Source organism: Muntiacus reevesi, chromosome 3 (genome assembly GCF_963930625.1).
Source record: "Muntiacus reevesi chromosome 3, mMunRee1.1, whole genome shotgun sequence".
NCBI classification, from domain to species: domain Eukaryota; kingdom Metazoa; phylum Chordata; class Mammalia; order Artiodactyla; family Cervidae; genus Muntiacus; species Muntiacus reevesi.
In genome coordinates this window covers 7,811,818-7,833,148 of record NC_089251.1, presented here as the reverse complement: position 1 = coordinate 7,833,148, position 21,331 = coordinate 7,811,818, and the positions used below count along the sequence as shown (strand labels likewise).

General features: G+C 46.3%; 1 protein-coding gene across 2 annotated transcripts in view; it reads left to right on the top strand.

Moving 5' to 3' along the window:
* Positions 1 to 557: 557 nt before the first annotated feature.
* The window catches only part of SLC25A25 (solute carrier family 25 member 25), a 33,256-nt gene continuing 12,482 nt past the window's right edge, over positions 558 to 21,331 (top strand). Inside the window, exon 1 of one of the 2 annotated variants that reach the window (XM_065928369.1) lies at positions 558 to 1,071. In XM_065928369.1, the coding sequence (XP_065784441.1) occupies positions 817 to 1,071 (255 nt within the window). In that variant the 5' untranslated portion in view covers positions 558 to 816. Of the gene's footprint in view, positions 1,072 to 16,168; positions 16,808 to 21,331 lie in introns of those variants that run through there. The other variant, XM_065928370.1, reaches the window with a different exon arrangement.

Below are 21,331 nucleotides of genomic sequence, written 5' to 3'. Positions count from 1 at the left end.
AAGGACACGGCTACTTACTGGAAGTCGCCTGATCATTGGCCTCAAGGTGTGTCTGTCACTACAGAGCGCCCCACCCAACCTAGTCTTTGCTCACCCCCATTGGAAAGTCGTCCTGTCGTTCAATCATCATGATTACGACTTTTACGCCGTTAAATTCAGCTATTTTATTGGTGGTTTAGGGAGTTAGATTACCAAAACCCGGCTTCCTTGAGGATCCCTAGTGCTTTCGGCCTTGAGCCGTTGACCAGTTAATTTTTTTAAATTGTACTCAGGGCGCAAACTTTGCCTTGGCAACCGCAGATCACAATCGCTCCACAAGCAAATCCTATTTCCCATTGGAGATGACGATCTCTCCGTACACGACGGCTCCTCGCGTTTCTAGGATTCCGCTGGATAAATAGCGTTGCTGAATGGAAGTAGGACACGGGGCTTTCCGCCTGCCAATCACAGGACACCTGCCTATCGCAGCGTGATTTCTTCTCGCCGGCCCGACTCAGCCAATCACCGCCTCCCTCCGTTTGAATCGACCCCAGGTTTAGCCGGGATTGCCCCTCCCTCTCCATTGATCTGGGTAGTCTAGGGCTGCTTGGGCAGTCCTCGGGGTGGCTCCGCCCCTCCAGTGGCCGTTCTGGCCTGTGATTAGTCGACGTCTCCCCGGGGGCGTGGCCATCCAGACGGCGCGCCGCGGGGCGGGGCTCCCGGAAGCTGCCCATCCCGCCTGCTTGCCGGCATCGCAGAGCCCGCGCTAGTCGACCGAGGACCCCGGTGTGTCGTCCGCGCTCTCCCCGTCGGCCCGTCGCCCTAGCCTCGCGCCCGATGGTGAGCAGTGTGTTGTGCCGCTGCGTGGCTTCCCCGCCGCCAGACCCCGCCACCTCCGCCTCGTCGTCCGCCTCTTCGCCGGCGTCCGTGGACCCGTGCGGCGGCGCCGTCTGCGGGGGCCCGGACCACCGGCTGCGCCTCTGGAGCCTCTTCCAGACTCTCGACGTCAACCGCGACGGCGGGCTGTGTGTCAACGACCTGGCCGTGGGACTTCGGCGCCTGGGACTACACCGCACCGAGGGCGAGCTCCGGGTAGGCAACGCGCACCCCTCCGCTCGGGCGGGGAAGGGACCCCCTCCTTCGCGCTCCAGCACCTCTGGGAGGTCCAGGTGACAGGTCTGGTCTGTGCGACCGGCAGCCCTTTGGAGCTTGGCAGGCTTGGTGGAGGCCTCTCGGGCTGGCTGAGACCCCCTGGATGACAGACTTGGACACCCCCATTTATGCCCTAGTGGGAGTAGAGCTCCTTCTTGGCCTCTGTGGGCGCTTGGGCTGGGCAGAGGGGTGCGGGGATAGGATCTCCCTGGGTACAGGCGGGTACCCTTTGGATATTCTGATGGCCGAAAAGCCCCTTTCTGCCGGGGCTTTCCCCAAAGTAGAAGGCCAAGTCTCCAAAGTCTGCTGTATGTCACCTTCTGACCTCAAGACTAAGCTTTGATGCTCCCCTCTCCCATCATTAATGGTTTCATCCATCCTCTTCCAGTGGCCCCACGTTTCCATGCCAGCGGTGGGCCCTGATCGAGTTCCTTTCAGAAACATGTGGGAGTTGGAAAAAATGGGAACTGGGGTTTCAGGCAGATCGAGCCATGTGGGTGGTAAGAACTGACAGTTCTGGGTGAGGCTCAATCCCCGTTGACATGCTTATCCAGAAAATGGGATCAAGATCTCTTACAACCTTGCAGATTAAAGTGAAAGAATCCAGGGGAAATTTTCCTGAAAGTGAAAGCCTGGCCCACCTAGGAGGAGAGACTTTGTTACTTTTGTTCTGGAGTGGCCTCCTGGCCAAAGGAGAAGGAGGGACAGAGATGTGCTGTCCTTTCTGTATGAAACCCTCAAGCAGAAGCTGTTTTTTCCTCTTCTGTCTCTCATGGTATGTTTTCCTATCTGAATTTGTAGCTGTAGCTGCTCTTTTCCAAGTATTTTGTTTATTGTGGCTTAGCCTGATTTATAACCTGGAGGAAGACTACTTTACGTAGCAACCTGTTTCTCTTGTAAGTGAGTTCCTTTGGTCCATTTGTACATACCCCATTTAGAGAATCCCATAGCTAAGTGTGAAAAAAGTTTTGGTAAAACGGCAGTGAATTTAAGCAATTTGTTTTTCGAGTAGGTGTACGTAAAGTTTTAAACTTTATGTCCAGAGTATCTTGGCTCAACATCCAAGCTATTTCACCTACTTAGGATCAGCCTAGGGAGACCAAGGGTAAACTATGCAAGATAGAATCATTGGGTTAAGTCCAACAGGCTTAGAAGCAAGATTTTTTTTTTTTAAGATTTTTTTTTTTTTTAAGTCTTTTCAAGTGAGTGTTACACAGAACTGAGCTGAATAGTTTCTAATCCATAACATGAATAAATCATTTGAAAAGATGAGATGGCTGAACTCAGAGGGTCTGTGACTTATGGGCTCAGGGAGGTGAGCCTTTCTGCTTCTGTCGCCTAGCCACCAGGTTACATGGAGGGCATCGGGCTGCAGGAGTGTATTCAATGTTTACACCATGCTTTGTGCTTCAACTGGAGTCAGTGTTTTTATGATTCATGACACATCAGACATGGATCCAAATCTATTTTTTTTTTTTGGTAGTAAATGTAAATTTTAAGGGCAGACAAGGAGAAAGTGATCATTTTCTTTCCAGTGTTGAAACTTTTTGATTAACCAAAAGGAGCCTAGCCCATTGGAGTCACACTGGCTCTACAATCTCTAACTCAGGGAGTAAGTTTCCTTTCAGTGTATGGCTTTTTGTTTGGATTCTGACTACTTCTACCAACTCTTTCAGCTGATGAATGTGAAAATATACAGCTTTGCGAGATTGGGAATGATTCATTTTATTCCTTTATTACCTGTGGAGGCGCACAGGCTAGTCCTGCAAGCGAATGGTTTAAGCATGAGAGAGAGAACCTGCCTTCTTGTGAATATCTGGGCCGCAGGAAGACACCCTACCTCATGAACCCCCTTACCACTTCCTGCTGCAATAGTTATCGGTATTAGCTACACCCAGAAAAAGTAGTGCTGTGGTTTTGCAGAAGTATCAAAGGCAACAGAGAATTGGGGGAGGGGGGCTACCCTTTAAAATGGGTCATCTGCCGCGGTGACAGGCATTGAAAGACACAACATCCAACTCTGGCAGCTGCTCCATATAACCCACAAGACCAGTCCGAGGTGCTCGGGTTTGCATAGGAATCAGCTGTGAGGGTTTATCAGTGGACGGCCGGTGAACCCAGGCCTTGCAACTACACAGAGCCTCCCACTAGCTTGCCATTGCTGGATCAAGCTTTCTTTAGAAATGAGCCAGCAGTTTGGGGCATCTGCCTTGGTTTCAGAAGAAATTGGAACAGTCGAGGAAATTTTACTTAAAATGGCAGTGGACCAGAGACACCAATGACAGCCAGCCAGAGAAATTTTCTTTGTAAAGGGCATGTGAGCAGGAAGCCTGTCCCGGGACAAAAGAAGGGAAGAGTTTATTAAAGACAGAAAGAAGATGACGACCACAGTAGCAGCTTTGGGAGATGAGACTCCAGCGAGAGCTAATTATAGCATTGCCTATTTAAGGCATTTTCATGTGACCAAACAAAATCTCTGTCTGAAAACAAATTTAAAACATAGGCTGGAACTCGGGCAGCCAATTAGGGAAAGAACCCAAGCTGGTGACGTGTCAGCTGCTATTCCTCTAGCTGAGGCTTGAGGGACTCTCCTCAGCGGCTGGTGTTTGATACAAGTGAGGATTCTAGATGATGGTATGATCAAGTTTGCTGACTCAAGAGGCTTGCATGTGCTCCATCTAGTTTGAGCCTGACAAGCTGGGCTTTGGGGAGAACTTGAAGAATAATCCTTTTATTTGGCTTACGGGATCTTTATTTGGCATCTGGGATCTTAGTTCCCCAACCAGGAATCGAACCTTCATCCCCTGCATTGCAGGGCATATTCTTAACCACTGGATCACCAGGGAAGTCCCCAACTTTTTAGAACCACATCTTTTATTCTCAAAATAGGTTTCAGGATTATTCAGAGATTATCCTATCAAACATGAGAACCTGCCCTCCCCTCATTCTCTCGACCTGAACAGTGTGCAGGAAGCAATCTCTGTTGACCTGGAATAATGTCAAGTTGGCATTGCTTGATCACACGCTATATTGGACTCTATACCTTTTCAGTGTCTGGCCATTTGTGGGGCAGGTATTTGCCTAAATAGTCACGCTTAGGTAAGAGAGTCTACAGAACAAAGACCTTTTTCCCTGGAAAGGGTGGAGACATAACTTGGTATGATAGAATGACACATTAGAAAGAGAAAAATGCCATTCGCGGACTAGATTGACTTTACATATTTAACTGATTATGTTATATTGTAAACTTGGTTCCTGGGTTGGAGGAATTATCATCAATTCAGCTAGAAGATATTTGTTTTTAATTAGTTGATATCTGGAAAGGTGGAGCCCGGTACCCTGATCCTTAGACCAAGTATTAAATAAGAACATACCAGAGTGGGCCTGACTTGGAGCTTCAGTGGGTGAATTCCTTTGATGTTCAAAGAGCCATCAGTTGTTGAAGCCTCACAGAAACCACAGGGGAATGAGGGAAACAAATATTTTACTAGTATTCATTTCTAGTCCAGCTGAGTACATAGCCGTAGGATGAATTTAGTGAATAAAACTGCACTCCGAGGGGACTAGTCTCATTAAATCTGAGCTGACTTTTCATTTTTAACCGTTTCTTCTTTCACTAATGTGAACTTGGCAGAACCAAAGAATTTAGTCTTGGATGGTCACTGGCCATCCTAGGCCAGCCTCCCACCCAGCATTCCTCCTGTGACATCCTCCTTTGCAGAGAACCATCCAGCCCTTTCCTTTGTGGGCTGAATTGGGGTCCATCTGAGTTCTTTCTCAGATCAGACTGAAGTCTGTCTCCTTGCGTCTATTACCCATTTGCCCCAGGTGTACCTTCAGGAACAACCTAGAATCGGGATCTAAGGGTCCTTGGAAACAGCCGTCTTATCTGAAAACACCTGTCTTATTGGAAGACAGCTGTCTTCCTGTAATCTGCTACTGCTCAGTAGTTTTCACCATGCCCTTCTCACGTGTCCACACTTCCCTGCACCCTTCTTTGAGGCAGTGTTCCCTGGAGTTAAGACTACAGATTTTCCTTGGAAGTCTAAAACAGGGAAAGCAGTGGAGATAGAAAATAGACTAGTGGTTGCCTGGGCCAGGGAGTGGAGGGCAGTGGAAAGCTAGGACGGTGCTAACTAATAATAAGTCTGGAGTTTCTTTTGGAGGGTGGGGTGGCGAGGGTTCTTTGTGAGGTGATGAAAGTGGCCTAAAACTGATGATGATTGCAAATATCTCTGAATATACTAAAAGCCACTGAATTATACAGTCAAATGGGTGATTTCATTGGTATGCAAGTTATATCTCAATCAAACTTTTGAATAACCCAACACAAGTTTTGCAGTATAAACGTGGGTTTGGGTACTGTCCCAGCTGCTTGTGAGCTCTGTGACCTTGAGCAAGTTACTCGACCTCTCCAGGCTGAGTAGGAGGTTTAGTCTCCTTATCCTGGTGGGAGGAATACCTACTTCAGTGGGCTTGTTGTGGGATTGAATTAAAAGAGGTTCATAAAGAACCTGCAACAGGGTTCAACCCAAAATGACCTTTTTCCAGGGAGCCTTTGAAAATAAGATGCCCAGAGTTGGGGGTAATCATCTACATTTTTTTCTTAGGTTACTGAGGTGAAAAGTGGACTTGAAAGAAGGAGAAAGCCTAGGGGATGTGGTTGTAAAGGGTGTGTCGGTAATAAAGGGTGTGCAGCACAGTCTCCTGTCAGCTGATGGGGCTGTGGAAAACCTGGGCAACCTTTAGGAAACCTACAGCCTTTAGGAAAATTAAAACAGAAAAAAGAGAGATAAAGAAACCCTGTTGGCAGAAGATTTCCAAAAAGCAGTTGTGTTACTGTACACAGAATGATGTCTTTGGCCCAGATGTTTCCCAGGATGGACATGGGCCCCTGTGGGCACCACTCTTGTCAGCCTATTGTGGTTTCATGAGCCATGGATGATCTGGAAGCTTCAAGTAGAGCTTAACACCTTTGGAGATGGTCTCACTAACCTCGTTAGTTTGTAGAAGTGGGACTGAGGTTCCGAGGTTGGGCTGGTTGAAGGCAGAGTCAGTGGCAGAACCCAGGATATTTGTTCTCAGCCCAATTTAGCTCAGCTTACACGGCCTCTGTCCTTCTATGGCTGGCGGTACCTAAGTAGCCCTTAACACTTTGCAGCCTTTATTTTCACACTTTGTGACAGGCGCGTATCTGTGCCCTGACAGCAGCTGAGTGTTTTAAGACTTCCCCCCATGATATTCAGGAAGCAATGCCGGAAATGTTAGGTCCATTCTAGACTCTAAAAGACTCAACACAGCATCTAAAAAAAGAAGCTGTTCACTTAAAGATGCACCTTCCTTTAAAGTTAATGAATAACAAAGGTAGGACGGAAGGAAGGCGCTTCTTATCTGCTTTAAACTCCTGGCCAGGAAGCTTGAAAAGAAGGTGACTCATGGCTTATGTTCCCAGAGTCGGGGTGGTGGGGGGGCGTGCCCCGTGGCTCTCCCTGTTCCTGCAGCTGCTCTGTGAAGCTTCCCACATTCCAGCCACCCCTGGCCTCCTGCCTCCTTTCTTGCAGCCCTCCCTCCTCCTGAGCTGGAGTCTTCTTACCAAACACAAGGAAAACCACCTCCATTGTGTGAAAAAACTTGAAAAAAGAAAAGAAAAAAATTTTGAAATGCCAGTGGTAAAATAAAGAGCAGGGGATGGCTTGGATCACGAGAATAAGCAGAGTGTTGCCTCCTTGTCTTTGGTCCGATGCAGTTGAAGAGTCCTGTTGGTTAAAACCAGCCCACTACCATGCCCGCCTTCACCATCCTCACTTGACCTTTTTACCATCCCTCCTGTTGCTTCTAGTTGATGGCCTTGGTTTGAGTTTGAACCCCTGGGATGTTAGAAATGGAAAGGCCTTTGAGGTTTGTCCAGTTCAGAGACGTTAAATAACTTGTCCAGGGTCTTAACTGAAACACCTTATGCGGTCATGTAGGGCCTCTTCTATGGGAGAGATTACATCCCCATAGAAGCCTTTAGTGATAACATTTATGGACATGGTTAACTTTTTTCCTTTCTTCCTTTACATCTTGGGTGTATTTTTTTTTTTTTTTTTTTTTTTTTTTGGCTAGAGGCTTTTCTTTAAGCCTATATAAGCAATATAAGATAGGATCTGGTAAATGGTTCTGTAGCTAAAAATTTCCTTTTCTGAATTGTTTCTAAAGTGCTGACTTGATATAAACCAGTCATTCTTACATGGAGGTCTCCCATCTGCCCGTCACACCCTGAGCAGCTCTGATGTGTGTTTGCTGAAGAAAGCAGCCATCCACCTGGTGGGTTTCACACCTGTGTGTGGAGCTTCTTCTCTCTGAGGTCCTCCTCCAGGACAGAGAAAGAGGCTGGTGACAGCTGCGTTCACGCTCAAGGCTTCCCAGGTGGAGCTAGTGGTAAAGAACCTGCCTACTAATGCAGGAGATGTAAGAGATGCAGGTTCAATCCCTGTGTCGGGAGGATCCCCTGGAGGAGGGCATGGCAACCCACTCCAGTATTCTTGCCTGGAGAATCCCATGGACAGAGGAGCCTGGCTGGCTCCAAAGATTCCAAAGGGTTGCAAAGAGTTGGACACAACTGAAGCAATTTAGCACAAACACACGTGCATTCACACTCATTCAGATGATATCGGTTTTAGAGGGTGATCCTGAAATCAGCTTTAAGAAACTGCAAACATCTAGTGTTGCTTTAATAATCTGCTGGCTTGCCATTTCACATGGGAGTGAAGAAGGACTAGGAAAGTGTGGCTTCCAGGAGTAAGCTGAACATGTGCCTATGGTTTGGCTCCCACTGGTCAATTTGGATTGGTTGAAAAATTTTTGATCACTTTAGGTGACTTAGGGTGTTTATATGGCCAGCCTCAATACCATATTCTCCCCACCACCACCACCCCATCTCTCCCCCACTTTATATTTGACATCTATGTAATCTGAAAGGAGAATCAGGCTCCTATAAGAGCAGAAAAAGAAGAAAAATTATGCTGTGTTTCTATTCTGTCTCTTGTTTCTCCAGGTCTTTAATTTACATTCTACATCTCAAAACCCTATACTTAAAATCAAGTTAGTTTTGTACACCCATGACTTTCTTTTAGAGAAAAGAAAAAGACATCTTTGTTCACAGGCATTGACCTTGAACTTGGGACCTCAATGGAGACTGGCTTTTCACTAGGAGTAAATAAGCATCCAAAAAACTATTTCCTCTGTGGGGCACTTCTCTTTCCCACAGTCACAGGAGTCCCCTTTAGGGAGTTTTGGTCAAAGCTAAATTTTCTGGTTTTACTTCCTAAAATGGAAATAGATTAGGGGATTTCACCTTTTTCTTTACTGTAGTTTTGTCATCTTCAGTGCCAAAGGAGGCCAGTGCCTGGCTCCTCTTCGTCATCTAACTGGGGGCTGAGTCGAGGGCAGGAAGCTGTCCTGCCTGACGTCCTAAGACCCCTCCTGCCATGGGACGGCACGGGACAACACCCGCGATCTAAGCATTTAAATTCTCCAGTTGACTCATTTCGGAGAAGGATATGTCACCTGCCACAGTGGTGCCTTTGAAACTGCAAATCGTCACTGCTGCTGCTGCTGCTGCTAAGTCGCTTCAGTCGTGTCCGACTCTGTGCGACCCCATAGACAGCAGCCCATCAGGCTCCACCATCCCTGGGATTCTCCAGGCAAGAACACTGGAGTGGGTTGCCGTTTCCTTCTCCAATGTATGAAAGTGAAAAGTGAAAGTGAAGTCACTCAGTCGTGTCCAACTCTTCGCGACCCCATGGACTGCAGCCTACCAGGCTCCTCCATCCATGGGATTTTCTGGGCAAGAACACTGGAGTGGGTTGCCATTTCCTTCTCCAGCAAATCGTTATTACCAGTATATAAAGAGATCCTTCAGTCTTTTGCTCCTGCACCATTCAAAAGGATATATAAAAAAATATGTACCCCATTGCATATTAAGTTGGCATCTAAAAATTTTTGTCCCTAAGTTTGGTAGCTACAGAGGATATAATTTCTGGCATACTGTATATCTGATTTAAGTGTTTTAGTTTGTGGGTTTCAGTTTTGGTCAAAACCTTAGAGTTTTTTGCAGATTCTACCCATTCAGTTTGTGTTACCCTCCACATAACCCATTAGCCACAGCAGTCCTCGTTTTCAAATCAAATCATTTTGGCTTTCAGTCAAATAAAATCTGGCTTCATTTTTTTGGTTAAAAGTGTTAGTAGTCGTCCCGTTGACTACATCTCTTGCTAATGGTAATTGTAATTTTAAGATAGATGGTTTGTAGGTAGTGAAACTGGTAAACAGCAGACAAGGGGCATTACCCTGGAGTCAGTCATGGGAGAGCTCTCTGCCCTGTTATAAGACTCCCTCAGGAACCTCCAGTTGTCCTGTGTGATGTCCCAGGGGCTTCTATACCCAGGGCAATTCATTAGGATACTTTAGAATGGGTTCCCATTGGGAATCCATTCCATTAGAATTTGTTGTTTTCTCTGAAAAGTATAGGAGATCCTGAGACACACTCTTTTATCCCCAAGTCTGTTTTCTAGATTCCTGGAAGAGTGGGTTCCTTCTGCAGGTGATTACCTTCAGCTTAACCAGGCTCTGTTGATGTTTATAAATCTATAGTTGCAGGAGGGTTATCCTCTCCAGTCCTATCTCTGGTTATCAGGGGTCCCTCAAGAAAGTTAAGTGAGGTGTAATAGTGTTATATAGACTGCGAAAGAAACTAATGATCGACCAGATACTGGTGATGCTGTCATATAAGGAAAGAGAGGTACTACATTAACCCACAAGGAAATCAAAGGTACTAGAAAGGTTGCTTTAAAATCAAAATATTGGCAAAGTATGCAAATTGAATATGTTTTCATTGATTGCTGTCTTGGGTGCTGGTCAAAGGAGATTTTAGGATAAATAAGCCTGGTCTCTTCCTTGCCTAGTTACTATTTCTTTTCTTCTGCTGACTTTGGGTGTAATTTATTCTTTTCTGGTAAGTAGAAACAGGTCATGGATTTGAGACCTCTCTTTTTGGGATGTAGGCATTCCCTTCTAAGTCCTACTCTGGCTACATTCCACAAGTTTTGCTGTGTCGTGCTTTCATACCATTCAAAATACTTTTTCATTTTTCCTTTGGTTTCTTCTTTGACACATAGATTATTTACAGTTGCATTTCACTTCTGCTTCCCTGGTGGCTCTGTGGTAAAGAATCCACCTGCCAATGCAGGAAACACGGGCACAATCCCTGGGTCAGGAAGATCCCCTGGAGAAGGAAATGGCAACCCACTCTAGTATTCTTGCCTGGGAAATCCCATGGACAGAGGAGCCTGGTGGGCTATAGTCCATGGCGTCACAAAAGAGTCAGACATAGAGACTAAACAACAACAAATTTCATTTATAAATATTTAAATATTTCCCAGGTATCATTGACTTCTAACTTAATTCCACTATGGTCAAAAGAACATTTTGTACAGGTTGAATCCACTTATATTTAATTTAATGAGTCTTGTTTTATGAGCCAGAATATGTTCTGTGTGTACTTGAGAAGAATGTGCATTCTGGTCTCGTGCAGTGGAGTGTTTTATAAAGGCCGGTTAGGTCAGGTCGGTAGATAAGCTGTAGTGTTGTTCAAGTCTGTGTGCTCACTGATTTTCTGTCTACTTGCTCCACCATTTACTGAGACGAGGGTGTTAAGACCTGACTATAATGGTGGATTTGTCTCTCTTCTCCTTTGCAGTTCTGTTGGGTTTTTACTTTCTGTCTTTTGAAACTCTGTAATGTGGTCCTAAAACATTTAGGATTGTTATGTCTATTCTTTTACTCTTAACCTATGTGTCTTCATATATATATATTTTTTTTATAATATACATATTTATTTTTGGCTGTGCTGGGTCTTTGTTGCTGTCTGAAGGCCCTTCTCTGGTTGCAGCGAGTAGGGGCTACTCTCCAGCTGCAGCACGCGTGCAGATTTCTCAGGCCGTGGCTTCTCTTGTTACCAAGCACAAGCTCTAGAGTGTGCGGGCAGCTCTAGAGTGTTCAGGCTTTAGTAGTTGTTGCACATGGGCTTAGTTGCCCTGCGGCAGGTGGAATCTTCCTGGACCAGGGATCAAACTGGTGTCTGCTGCATTGCGAGGCAGATTCTTAACCACTAGACCACCAGGGAAGCCCGTGTCTTTATATTTAAAGTGTGTTTCTTGTAGGCAACATCTAGCTAGATCTTGCTTTTTTGATCAGCCTGACAATCTCTACCTTTGCACTGAGATGTTTAAACCATTTACATCTACTATTGTTACTGAAACGGTTGAGTATAAATCTGCCATCTCACTGTTTGTTTTCTATTTGCACCACCTGTTCTATGTTCCTTTCTCTTTCTGCCTTCTTTTGGGTCGAAGAGTATTTATAATTTCACTTTATCTCATTTGTTAGCTTACTAGTTACAATTTTCTCTCTCTCTCCCCATCCCCCCCACCTCTCTCTCTTCAGTGGTAGCTTTTGGAATTATGGTATACATCTTTAACTTATCACAACCTACCTCAACTGATACTATACCACTTCATAAGTAGTTTAAGATTCTTTTTTAAACTTTATCTGTTTATTTGGCTGTGCTGGATCTTTGTTACTGGGCGTGGGCTTTCCCTAGTCGAGGTAAGCTGGGGGCTCCTCTCTAGTTGTGCACAGGCTTCTGTCCGCCGCGGCTTCTCTTGTTGCAGAGCGCAAGCTCTGGGTGGCCGCGCTTCGGTAGTCGCTGTGTGGGCTCAGTCGTCGTGGCTCTCAGGCTCTAGAGCACAGGCTCAGTAGTTGCAGCAGCACACGGGCTTAGGGCTTAATTGCTCCTCTGCATGTGGGTTTTCCCACGTAGCTCAGTCAGTAAAGAATCTGCCTGCAATGCTGGAGACCTGGGTTCAATTCCTGGGTCAGGAAGATCCCCTGGAGAAGGAAGTGGCAACCCACTCCAGTATTCTTACTTGGAAAATCCCATAGACAGAGGAGCCTGGCAGGCTACAGTCCATAGGTCGCAAGAGTCAGACATGACTTAGCACTATCTTTCTTTCAGCATGTGGAATCTTCCCAGACCAGGGATCAAACCTGCGTCCCCTGCATTGGCAGAAGGATTCTTATCCACTGTACCACCCCCAGGGAAGTCCTAGTTTAAGAATATTAGACATTATGCTTTCATTTCTTTCTTCCCAGCCTTTATGCAATGGTTCTCATACATTTTTACTTCTACGTATGTTATAAACTACGCAGGCTGCCTCTATGGCTTGTCTTTTTATGGGCTTCCCAGGTGATGCTAGTGGTAGAGAACCTGCCTACCAATGCAGGAGACACAGGGACGGAGGGCATGGCAACCCATGCCAGTATTCATGCCTGGATAATCCCATGGACAGAGGAGCCTGGCGGGCTATAGTCCAAAGAGTTGCAAATAGTTGGACATGACTAAAGCAAAGGATGCATGTATAAACCCACAATACATTGTTTTATTTTTGCTTTAAATTGTCACTTATATTTGAAAGAGATTTAAACAATAAGAAAAATTTCTTTCTTTCTACCCACACAATTAGCATGTCTAGTGCTTTTCATTCTTTTCATTCCATTCTTCATCTGGTATCGTTTTCCTTCTATCTGAAGGACTTCTTAACATTTCTTGTAATACAGTTCTGCTGTCAATAAATTCTTTAAGTTTTAGTACATCTGGAAAGTATTTTGCCTTCATTTTGGATGGTATTTTTCTAGGTATAAAATTCTGGGTTAACAGTTTCTTATGGAAATCCCCTGTCATTCTTGTTTTTGTTTTTCTGTAAGTAGTGGGTGTTTTTCTCAAGGTGCTTTTTAGATTTTCTTCTTTATCACTGGTTTTCAGAAATAATAGTGATGTGCCTGACTGTAATTTTGTTTTGTTCTGATGTTCCTTATGCTTGGGGTTTGTTGAGCTCTTGGCTCTGTAGGTTTTAATAAATTTGGATAAAACCTGGCCATTGTTTATTTAAATTTATCTTTTCTGTTCCCACCTCCATGAATTTCAGATGGGTGGATATTAGTCTATTAGCAGTTCTCCCACAGGTCACTAATGCATTTCTCTCTCTCTCTCTCTTTTTTTTTTTTTTAATGGCTTTATTTTTCCATGTGTGTTTCCTTTTGGAAAGTTTCTATTGCTGTGTCTTCAAGTTCCTGAATCTTTTCTTCTGCATTTCCTCATCTGCTGTTAAAACCATCCAGGTGTGTTTTTCATCTCAGACATTGTAATTTTCATCTAGAGTATCTGTAGTGTCTCTGTTTAACGTGATGTATCTTTCTTGGGCATGTGGAATACAGTTATGACTTGTAATATCCTTGTGTCCTAATTCGATCACACATGTCCTTTCCAGGTCAGTTTCAATGGATTGATTTCTCATTGTGGGTCATCTTCTCCTGCTTCTTTGCATTGCTGTTAATATTGTTATGGGATTTTTATCTTGGATATTTTTGTATTCCTATTAATATTCTTGAGCTTTATTCTGGTATGCAGTTATTTAGAAACAGTTTGACTCTCTTGGGCCAGCTTTTTATAGCTTTGTTAGTTCAACAAGAACAGCATTTAGTCTAGGGCCAGTTTTGCCCCTGCTATGGAGGCAAAACCTTCTGAGTACCCTTCCTGAACTTTCCTATGTTATGAGGTTTTCCACTCCAGCCAGTGGGAACAGGAACTATTCTTAGCCCTGTGACGCCTTTGGCCAGTTCTTTCCCCACCCACAGGCAGTTTCCTCCTGCTCACATGCTCTGACTCTCAGGGGCCCTCAGCAGAGCTCCAGACCTCCCTCTCTGCACAGTTCTGTCTTCTCTGGTTCTCTGCCCTGCAAACTCCAGCTGTCCTGGCCTCCCAGCTCCTGCGCTTCCATGGTGGGGAGACTGCTGGGCTCTGCTGGGTGTCCACTCTCTGCACGATGGCCGGCAACTCTAGGCAGGAAACCTGGGCAATTGAAGGTCTCATTTGTTTAGAAATCTAAGGCATCCTGTCCTTCGTTGCCCAATGTCTTGAAAACCATCATCTCACGTTTTGTCTGTACATTTAGTTGTTATAGTGAGGAACATGAATTGGTTCCTGTTCCTCCATCTTGGCTGGAACCCGCCCTGAGTTCATAGCTTAGTTCTGTGGTACAGAGGAGTCCATTAAAGGAAAACCCAGTTACTTACTCAATACAGGATATCTCTTTTATTTGTAGATGAGGGCCCAAAAGATCACCAGCTGCCCCAATTCACCAGATTTTCACTGCCTTAAACTAAAAAGGATTAATTTTTAGTAGTGGATTCTTTATTTAGGAATTTTTACCCTAGACTGGCCCTTCTTTTGTAGTAAAACTATTTAGTTCTATGAACTCACAGTCATTTTCTAGATTAAAAATAGCTAATTATGTACTGTTCTAAGAGCTTTCATGCATTATTTAACTAAGTCTTCAACCAACTCTATGAAGTAACAGTACAGTCCTGTTACTGTCCCCATTTTGCACATGAGGCTGTTAAAGCCTCAGAGAGGTAAAGTAGCTTGACCCAGATCACACAGCCAGGAAGTGATAGCCAGGATTTGAACCTGGGGTCTGGCTCCAAAGACCAGACATTTAATCAACACACAGAACTCCTTCTAGGTAAAGTTGTTGTGTGTATCCAGTAAGAGGGCAACTGCCGTGGGCTCCTTCGCTCTCAAACAAGCTTGGCAGTCTTGCTTTCCTTTTCGTGTTTTCTTTTTAAATAACAGCTGTATATATGCACACATGCGTGCCTGGTCATACATGCTCATGACCTGGTTTCACAAGGTATAAGAGGATACTCAGTGAAAATAAATCTCCCGTCTACCTTTCTCCCCTCAAACTCCCAAGTCCCCGCCATCCCCACCCCAGACCATCTCTTCAATTTTAGTATGTCCTTCCAGGGAGATTCTTCATATATGCAAGCGTAGAAATAAACAGTGGCATACTACCCCCTTCCTTCTGCATGTTGCTCTTTTCATCTAACAAGATATTTTCAAGTCAGTTGTGTCGGACTCTTTGCAACCCCATGGACCATAGGCCGCCAGGCTCCACTGTCCATGGCGTTATCCAGGCAAGAATACTGGAGTGGGTTGCCATTTCCTTCTCCAGGGGACCTTCTCGATCCAGGGATTGAACCTGCATTCTCCTGTATCTAACCTGTGCTATTGTAAGTCAGGCTGCAAAAAATATCCTTACATTTTATCACATGTATGCATCCCATATATGTTAAGATATGGATATGTGATTTCCCACATGTGCAGACATATCTGCAGGTTAATTCACTGAAAGTGGAGTTGCTGTCAGAGGCTTTGTGCTTTTGATATGCTGGTAGCAGTGACTAAATTGCCCTCCAGCAAGACTGCGCTGGTTCACACTCTTGTAACAGCGCATCAGGATATATGTTTCCCCAATGCAGTCTATTAAACTTTTTCCATGCTGTGTTTGTTTTAAAAATAATGGTTATGAACACCCTATCAGAGAGTTGCCTTTTCAAGAGATGACATGACACTGGAGTTTGTCTGCTAGTAAATGAAGAAACAAATGACCAAGGATTAATTCGCTTCTATTCATGATTGCCCAGTTGAGTCCACAGCCTTCACCTATGCCTGGTCCGGGCTAGAAAGATCTGTGACTTGATCCCTGTCCCCAGGCAGCTCAGCGTGTAGAGGGCGCCGCAGAGGAGAAACGACCGTGATAGGGCTCATAGAATGGGATAACTGAACAAGGGGAAGGGTTGCCAGATGTCTTAGGAAGTGTTGCCAGGATCTCTTGATCGTGTTAAACTTGAGGGGGAGTGTCATCCCGGAAGCCGCCAGTTGGAGAGGAGGAAGCCGGGCTTCTCCATGTGGATTCCGGCCACTGGAAGCCCCTCTGGAGGTTGCTGCGGGCACCTCCCTGCAGAACGGCCGGCCGCATGCGGGGAATCAGCGGGCTGTGATTGGAGGGACGTTGCTGGGGGGATAATGAACCCGGTAGTGTCGGCAGAGGTGATTGGCCGCGCCCTGCTGCAGTGAGAATGCAGGCTTAGATGCTCGGGTGCTCGCCGGCGTGATGCTGCTCCTTAGTTCAGAGAGGACGAGCTGAATGATCGGGAGCTAGAAGTTGGCTTCTGCCTCGGGAGAGGTCTGTCGGGCCATCCGCCTTATCTTTCTTTCTTTCTTTCTTTTTTGCCAAAAAGCCAAACCTTTGATCACAATTCACCTGCAAAAGTGAGTTTTTATTGGAAGAAGCTCCAGCGGCTCTCTCGTGGCCAGCAACCCCCCGACGGGGCTCTCAGAGTGAGCTGCTTCGCAGGCCAGGCACGACAGCAGTGAGAAGGCAGGAAGCTGCCAGGGCAGGCAGAGTTGCCAGCCCTCCCAGCTCCCCAGCTGTGTAGCCAGAGACCTTCAGTGTGGTGGCCACAGCCCTCAAAAGTGAGCGGTCACTGGAGGCGACGTGGGGAGCAAGCTGGGATGTTTCAGATGCTGTGGCATTTTCTGTCGAGCTTTTTCCCCAGGGCCGGGTGCCAAGGCTCCAGAGAGGGCAGCGGGAATGAAGTCAGAGGCACCCCGGCCCCGGCTCGGAGAGACCAGATGCCAAGCTTTTTGGGGAAGCAGGACGGAAGGACTGAGGCCACGGAAAAGAGACCCACCATCTTGCTGGTGGTTGGACCTGCAGAGCAATTTCCTAAGGTAACAGCACTGTCGAGAGGATCTCCTAGGTGAGGGGCTGGCCTGGAGAAACCTGGAGCGTGGGGCAGGAAGAGAAAACTTACGGGTGAATCCGTGTGGTACCAGGGGCCTGGGGAGAAGTGTTAGACAATAAAGAAGCCCAACTTTAGTCCAGTCTTCCTGTGGCTGCTGCACCAGCTTGATTACCTTATGTGACCACTTCAGTGGCCATTTGAAGAAGGAAGGTGGAATGCAATGGAAGATATACCCTAGGATGTGTCACTGTGGCCCCAGAAAGTCATTTGAAAGGAAGCGACAGTTACAGTGTGTCTTAGGTATTAGCATTTGAAACAGCTCAGGGAGGACGGAGCTCAAGGGGGCCACACAGCGAACCTTCAAAGGTGAACCCAGGTGCCAGGAACTAGGGAGGACCAGCCTGTCCTTTATCCCGAAGGTCAGACCCTCTGCCTTGGTGGGCAGAGACCCGTCTTACCTTTCCGTTGGGGAGGAGGGGAGCAGTGGGGCAGAGTTGAGGCTGGAGGCTCAGGGAGCAGAGGCCGGTGGTCCTCTGGGGTCCTCAAGTCTGCTGAGTACGGGGGTCTTCCATCTATCTCACACCCTGAGTGTGGGTTATGTTATCTGATCCTCTCAAGAGCCAGGGTAAGTGGTGGCATCCCCATTTCACAGGTGAGGAAACTGAGTTGGAGGAAGGTTAAGTAATTTGCCCAGGATTAAACAATAAAGGAAGGGCAAAGGTCTACCTGGAACTTTGGCCTCTCCTGCCTCGCCTTCGCTTAAGAAAGCCGCCAGGACTGGTCTGGTTTGGTTCAGGGTTAGAACCAGCAAGGCTGCTTGGCTGTGATTTCTCTCACCCGAGGTAGCAATGCCTTGTTCACCTCCCAAGCCTTGGTTCGTCTGAATCTTTTCTCCCTTCTCAAGGTAAAAATCTACTGGGTAAAGGAAGGAGAGTCTGCCCTATGTGTGACAGACTGTAGAGTCCAGAAAAGGTTCTGCTGGGTTGGATTGCTGCATTTACGAAACAGATGTTCACTGTTCCTTTGCTCAGTGGAAGGGACGTTTTTTGGGGGTTTTTTTTAGTTTATTTCTTTGCCTGCCCTGGGGCTTAGTTGTGGCATGCAGGATCTTCAGTTGAGGTATGTGGGGCCTAGTTCCCTGACCAGGGATCGAACCCAGGCCTCCTACATTGGGAGCATGAAGTCTTAGCCACTGGGCCACTAGGGAAGTCCTGGGAGGGACTTTTGATGCCACAACTTTTGCCGTGGTTGCAATGAGAAAAAAAAATCCTTAGTCTGTTCTCAACCACTGGCGGCAGGGGTCTGAGCGTCTGTACTGTGCCTGAGGCATGACAGGTGTCGCTCTCTACCTTTGGATCATTTTAGAGGAGCTTGGAAATGGCTGCAGGGTTATCTGTTGGAAGGAACTTTTATCTCCAGACCTGCTTGCCTACAGTCAAGGGATTATGGGATTGGCCGGCTCCCTTTTAAATTCACCCACTTTTGACTTTAATAATTAACTGCTCCATTTCCCAGACAGACTCATACTGACTGGCACCCCTTGCCAGTCCTGCCCCCGCCACCTGGGCTGGCTGGCATTAGAACTCTCTGTTCTAAACAGCTTCTTTCCTGACCTACAGAATTGGGAGCAAGGTGGGCTGGAACCTAAGACTCACACCTCACTGGCACTTCTCCCCAAAGGATCATGAATCAGCTGACTGGGGGTGGGGGGAGCCCCAAGAGGGAGGTGGATCAGCTGGTTTGGTTTGAAGCAAGCAGGAGAGCGCACCTGGGCAGTGTGGACCCTTTAAAGGCAGATAACTAAGAACTGGAATAGCGGCTCAGCAGTGCGTCCTTTTCCACGCAGCTGCTCTTGAAGGTGGAGGGTTGAGAGTTGTGATCATTGGCCGGTGGAGCCTGGCTCGCTGTTTCTCTGCCATTTCTCTCAGGCAGAGGCTGCGGCGACCGCGTGGAAACCTGGTGGAGACATTCACTTTGGTTCTCAGGCTTCTCAGTTTCCCAGCATTGCTACTCTGTTTAATTCTCACTTCCTTCTTTTAAATATGTCTGCTGGTGAGTCAGGTTCCTGCAAGTTTTTATTCTAGGAACTGTTCCAGTTCTACCCTTTATCTTTGTCTTCCAGTTGATCTGCAGTTGGAGAAGAAAGCCATTAGTCTGGAGTGGGAGGTACCCCGAGCTGCATTCACGCTTTCAAATCCTGAGGGGCCGTCTCCTCAGAAGCTCAGAGAATTTGTGCTCATTGTGTGTCTAATTGCCAACTGCAGGCAGGTTTCATTGGAAACCAGCTCCACTGGGCTGTCATGGCAACCCGATCATCAAATGACACTGCGACCGCAGCAGCAAATGACGCTCTGAGAGCCTTACGGGTGGGCGGGGCTAGAGTAGCCGGATGCTGGCAAGGCTCCTTCGCATGTTAATATTTGGGGCTTGGTCTGAGTCATCGGAGGGGGGCGGCCGAAATGCTTTATGAGCTAATGCCACACTCCCAAAGGTACTCTATTTGCCCTGTTCTTACTCACGGTATTCCAGCTCTTGTTGGAAGCACCTGTCTCTCCGGTATGAAACAGTAGTAGAACAAGGAAAGCCTGTGGGGTCGGAGCCTTGGCAGGCCTGAAGGTGAGAAGATGCTCGTGAGAGGAACTGCAGGTTAAGGGAAATGGAGTACCACTGAATTCTCAGGGATCGGGAGTGACTGTCATCATTTCCCAGAACTAGTTGTTATGGACTTTGGAAGAAAGGAGACAAAAGTGGATCTGGGTCACAAAATTAGAACAGGTAAAGAGAGCGGAGAAGACGTATTGATGGCAGGAGGGGGAAGAGTGCATTATATTAAAGGATCCAGAAACGTCTGGGGCTGGCGTCAAACATCAGGAACTGAACTGGTGTCAAATACCAGGTGTCAAACATCCTGCTTTGTGAACCTTTTTTTTTTGGCCATGGCACATGACATGTGGGTTGCCATGGTGGCTCAGATGGTAAAGAATCTGCCTGAAATGCAGGAGACCTGGTTCAGTCCCTGGGCTGGGAAGATCCCCTAGAGAAGGGAATGGCAACCCACTCCTGTGTTCTTGCCTGGAGAATCCCATGGACAAAGGACAAAACTGCAGGCTGCAGTCCATGGGGTTACAAAGAATTGGACACAACTGAACGACTACACTCACTCTCATGTGACATGTGGGATCTTAGTGCCCCAACCAGGGATTGAACCCGTGCCCCCCGCAGTGGAAGCAGAGTCCTAACCACCAAACTGCCAGGCAGGTCCCGAGCCCTGCTTTATTCTTCCTTATTTGTATTTCTCACGTATTGTTCAGTGCTGTAACAGAGTTTCTTGTGACCTTTTTTTTTTTTTTTTAACTAAGGCTAAAAGGCTCCCCCACACCTGCCACCTCCCATATGAGGTCCTGCTCATTGTAATTCTCAGGGTCAGGCGGAGGAAGTGTTGTTTGGAAACTGAATTCTAAAATCTCTTTATGGCAGTGTTAGGTTTGGGTACTGATTTACGTGGCCATTGTAACAAGAGCTGGGCCCCGGGTGAGCCTCAGCCCCGCCGCCAGCTGGCTCTGGGGCCTGAGCAAACCAGGTGGCCTCTCCTGGTCTGATTCTTCATCTCAGAGATTAAGAGGTCACCCCAGGGCCCCTCTGGGGCCCAGTGTCTGTCATCCCAGGGAGAGAATGTTTGCCCTGGAGCTCCAGGTGCCTGAAGGTCTCAACTGGAAAGTTGCCATTTCTGTGTGACAGAAGAACTCTGCATGACCTGTGCAACTCAGGGGGGTGGATGGTTTAAATAAATAAGCAAACGCCATTGTACGTTTGTCCAGTGAAGACATTGTGTTGGACGCAAACACGGTTGCAAAACAGAAATACGTTGGAGCTCTTTTTTAAGAATAACATTGGAATAGAATTAACATAAGCGTTGTTAAGATCACATTTTGACAAGCACATGTAGAACTTTTCAGAGAACATTTCTGACCCTGGTGGTGTCATTGGTCTGTAGAATGATGAGCTCTGTTATGATCAGAAAGATTCCATTCTGTTTGTTGTAGAAGATAGTTGCCCTTGTTTGATAATGCTGTTTTAATTTATTTTTTAAATTATGAAAATATGATACATTTACAGGAGATTTGGAAAATATACAATAAGGTTACATATAGATCATTCCTTATATGTTGAATATTGATTTCACTTTCATTTGGCTTTGTTTTCAAATCTCTTTTCAGGTTTGTAAATATGTCATAAAACTCAGTGGTTCCAAAAAAAAAGCCCTCAATGGTACAGTTATGTTTACCACCATTATTTGAAAAACATAGTTTCATAGAAAATGAACATCTCCAATTGAACAACTTATTCATTCAGTCAAAATATTTGCCATTTTGTATTGGAAGGATTACAGTCATCATTGAAATGAGACACTTCAACAGTTCTGTGTAATTTGTTTTCATTTCAGAAGCACAAACATGAATAATTTTAAAAAAGGAAGATCAGCAGTTAAAGTTCAGCTCTTTTATTTATA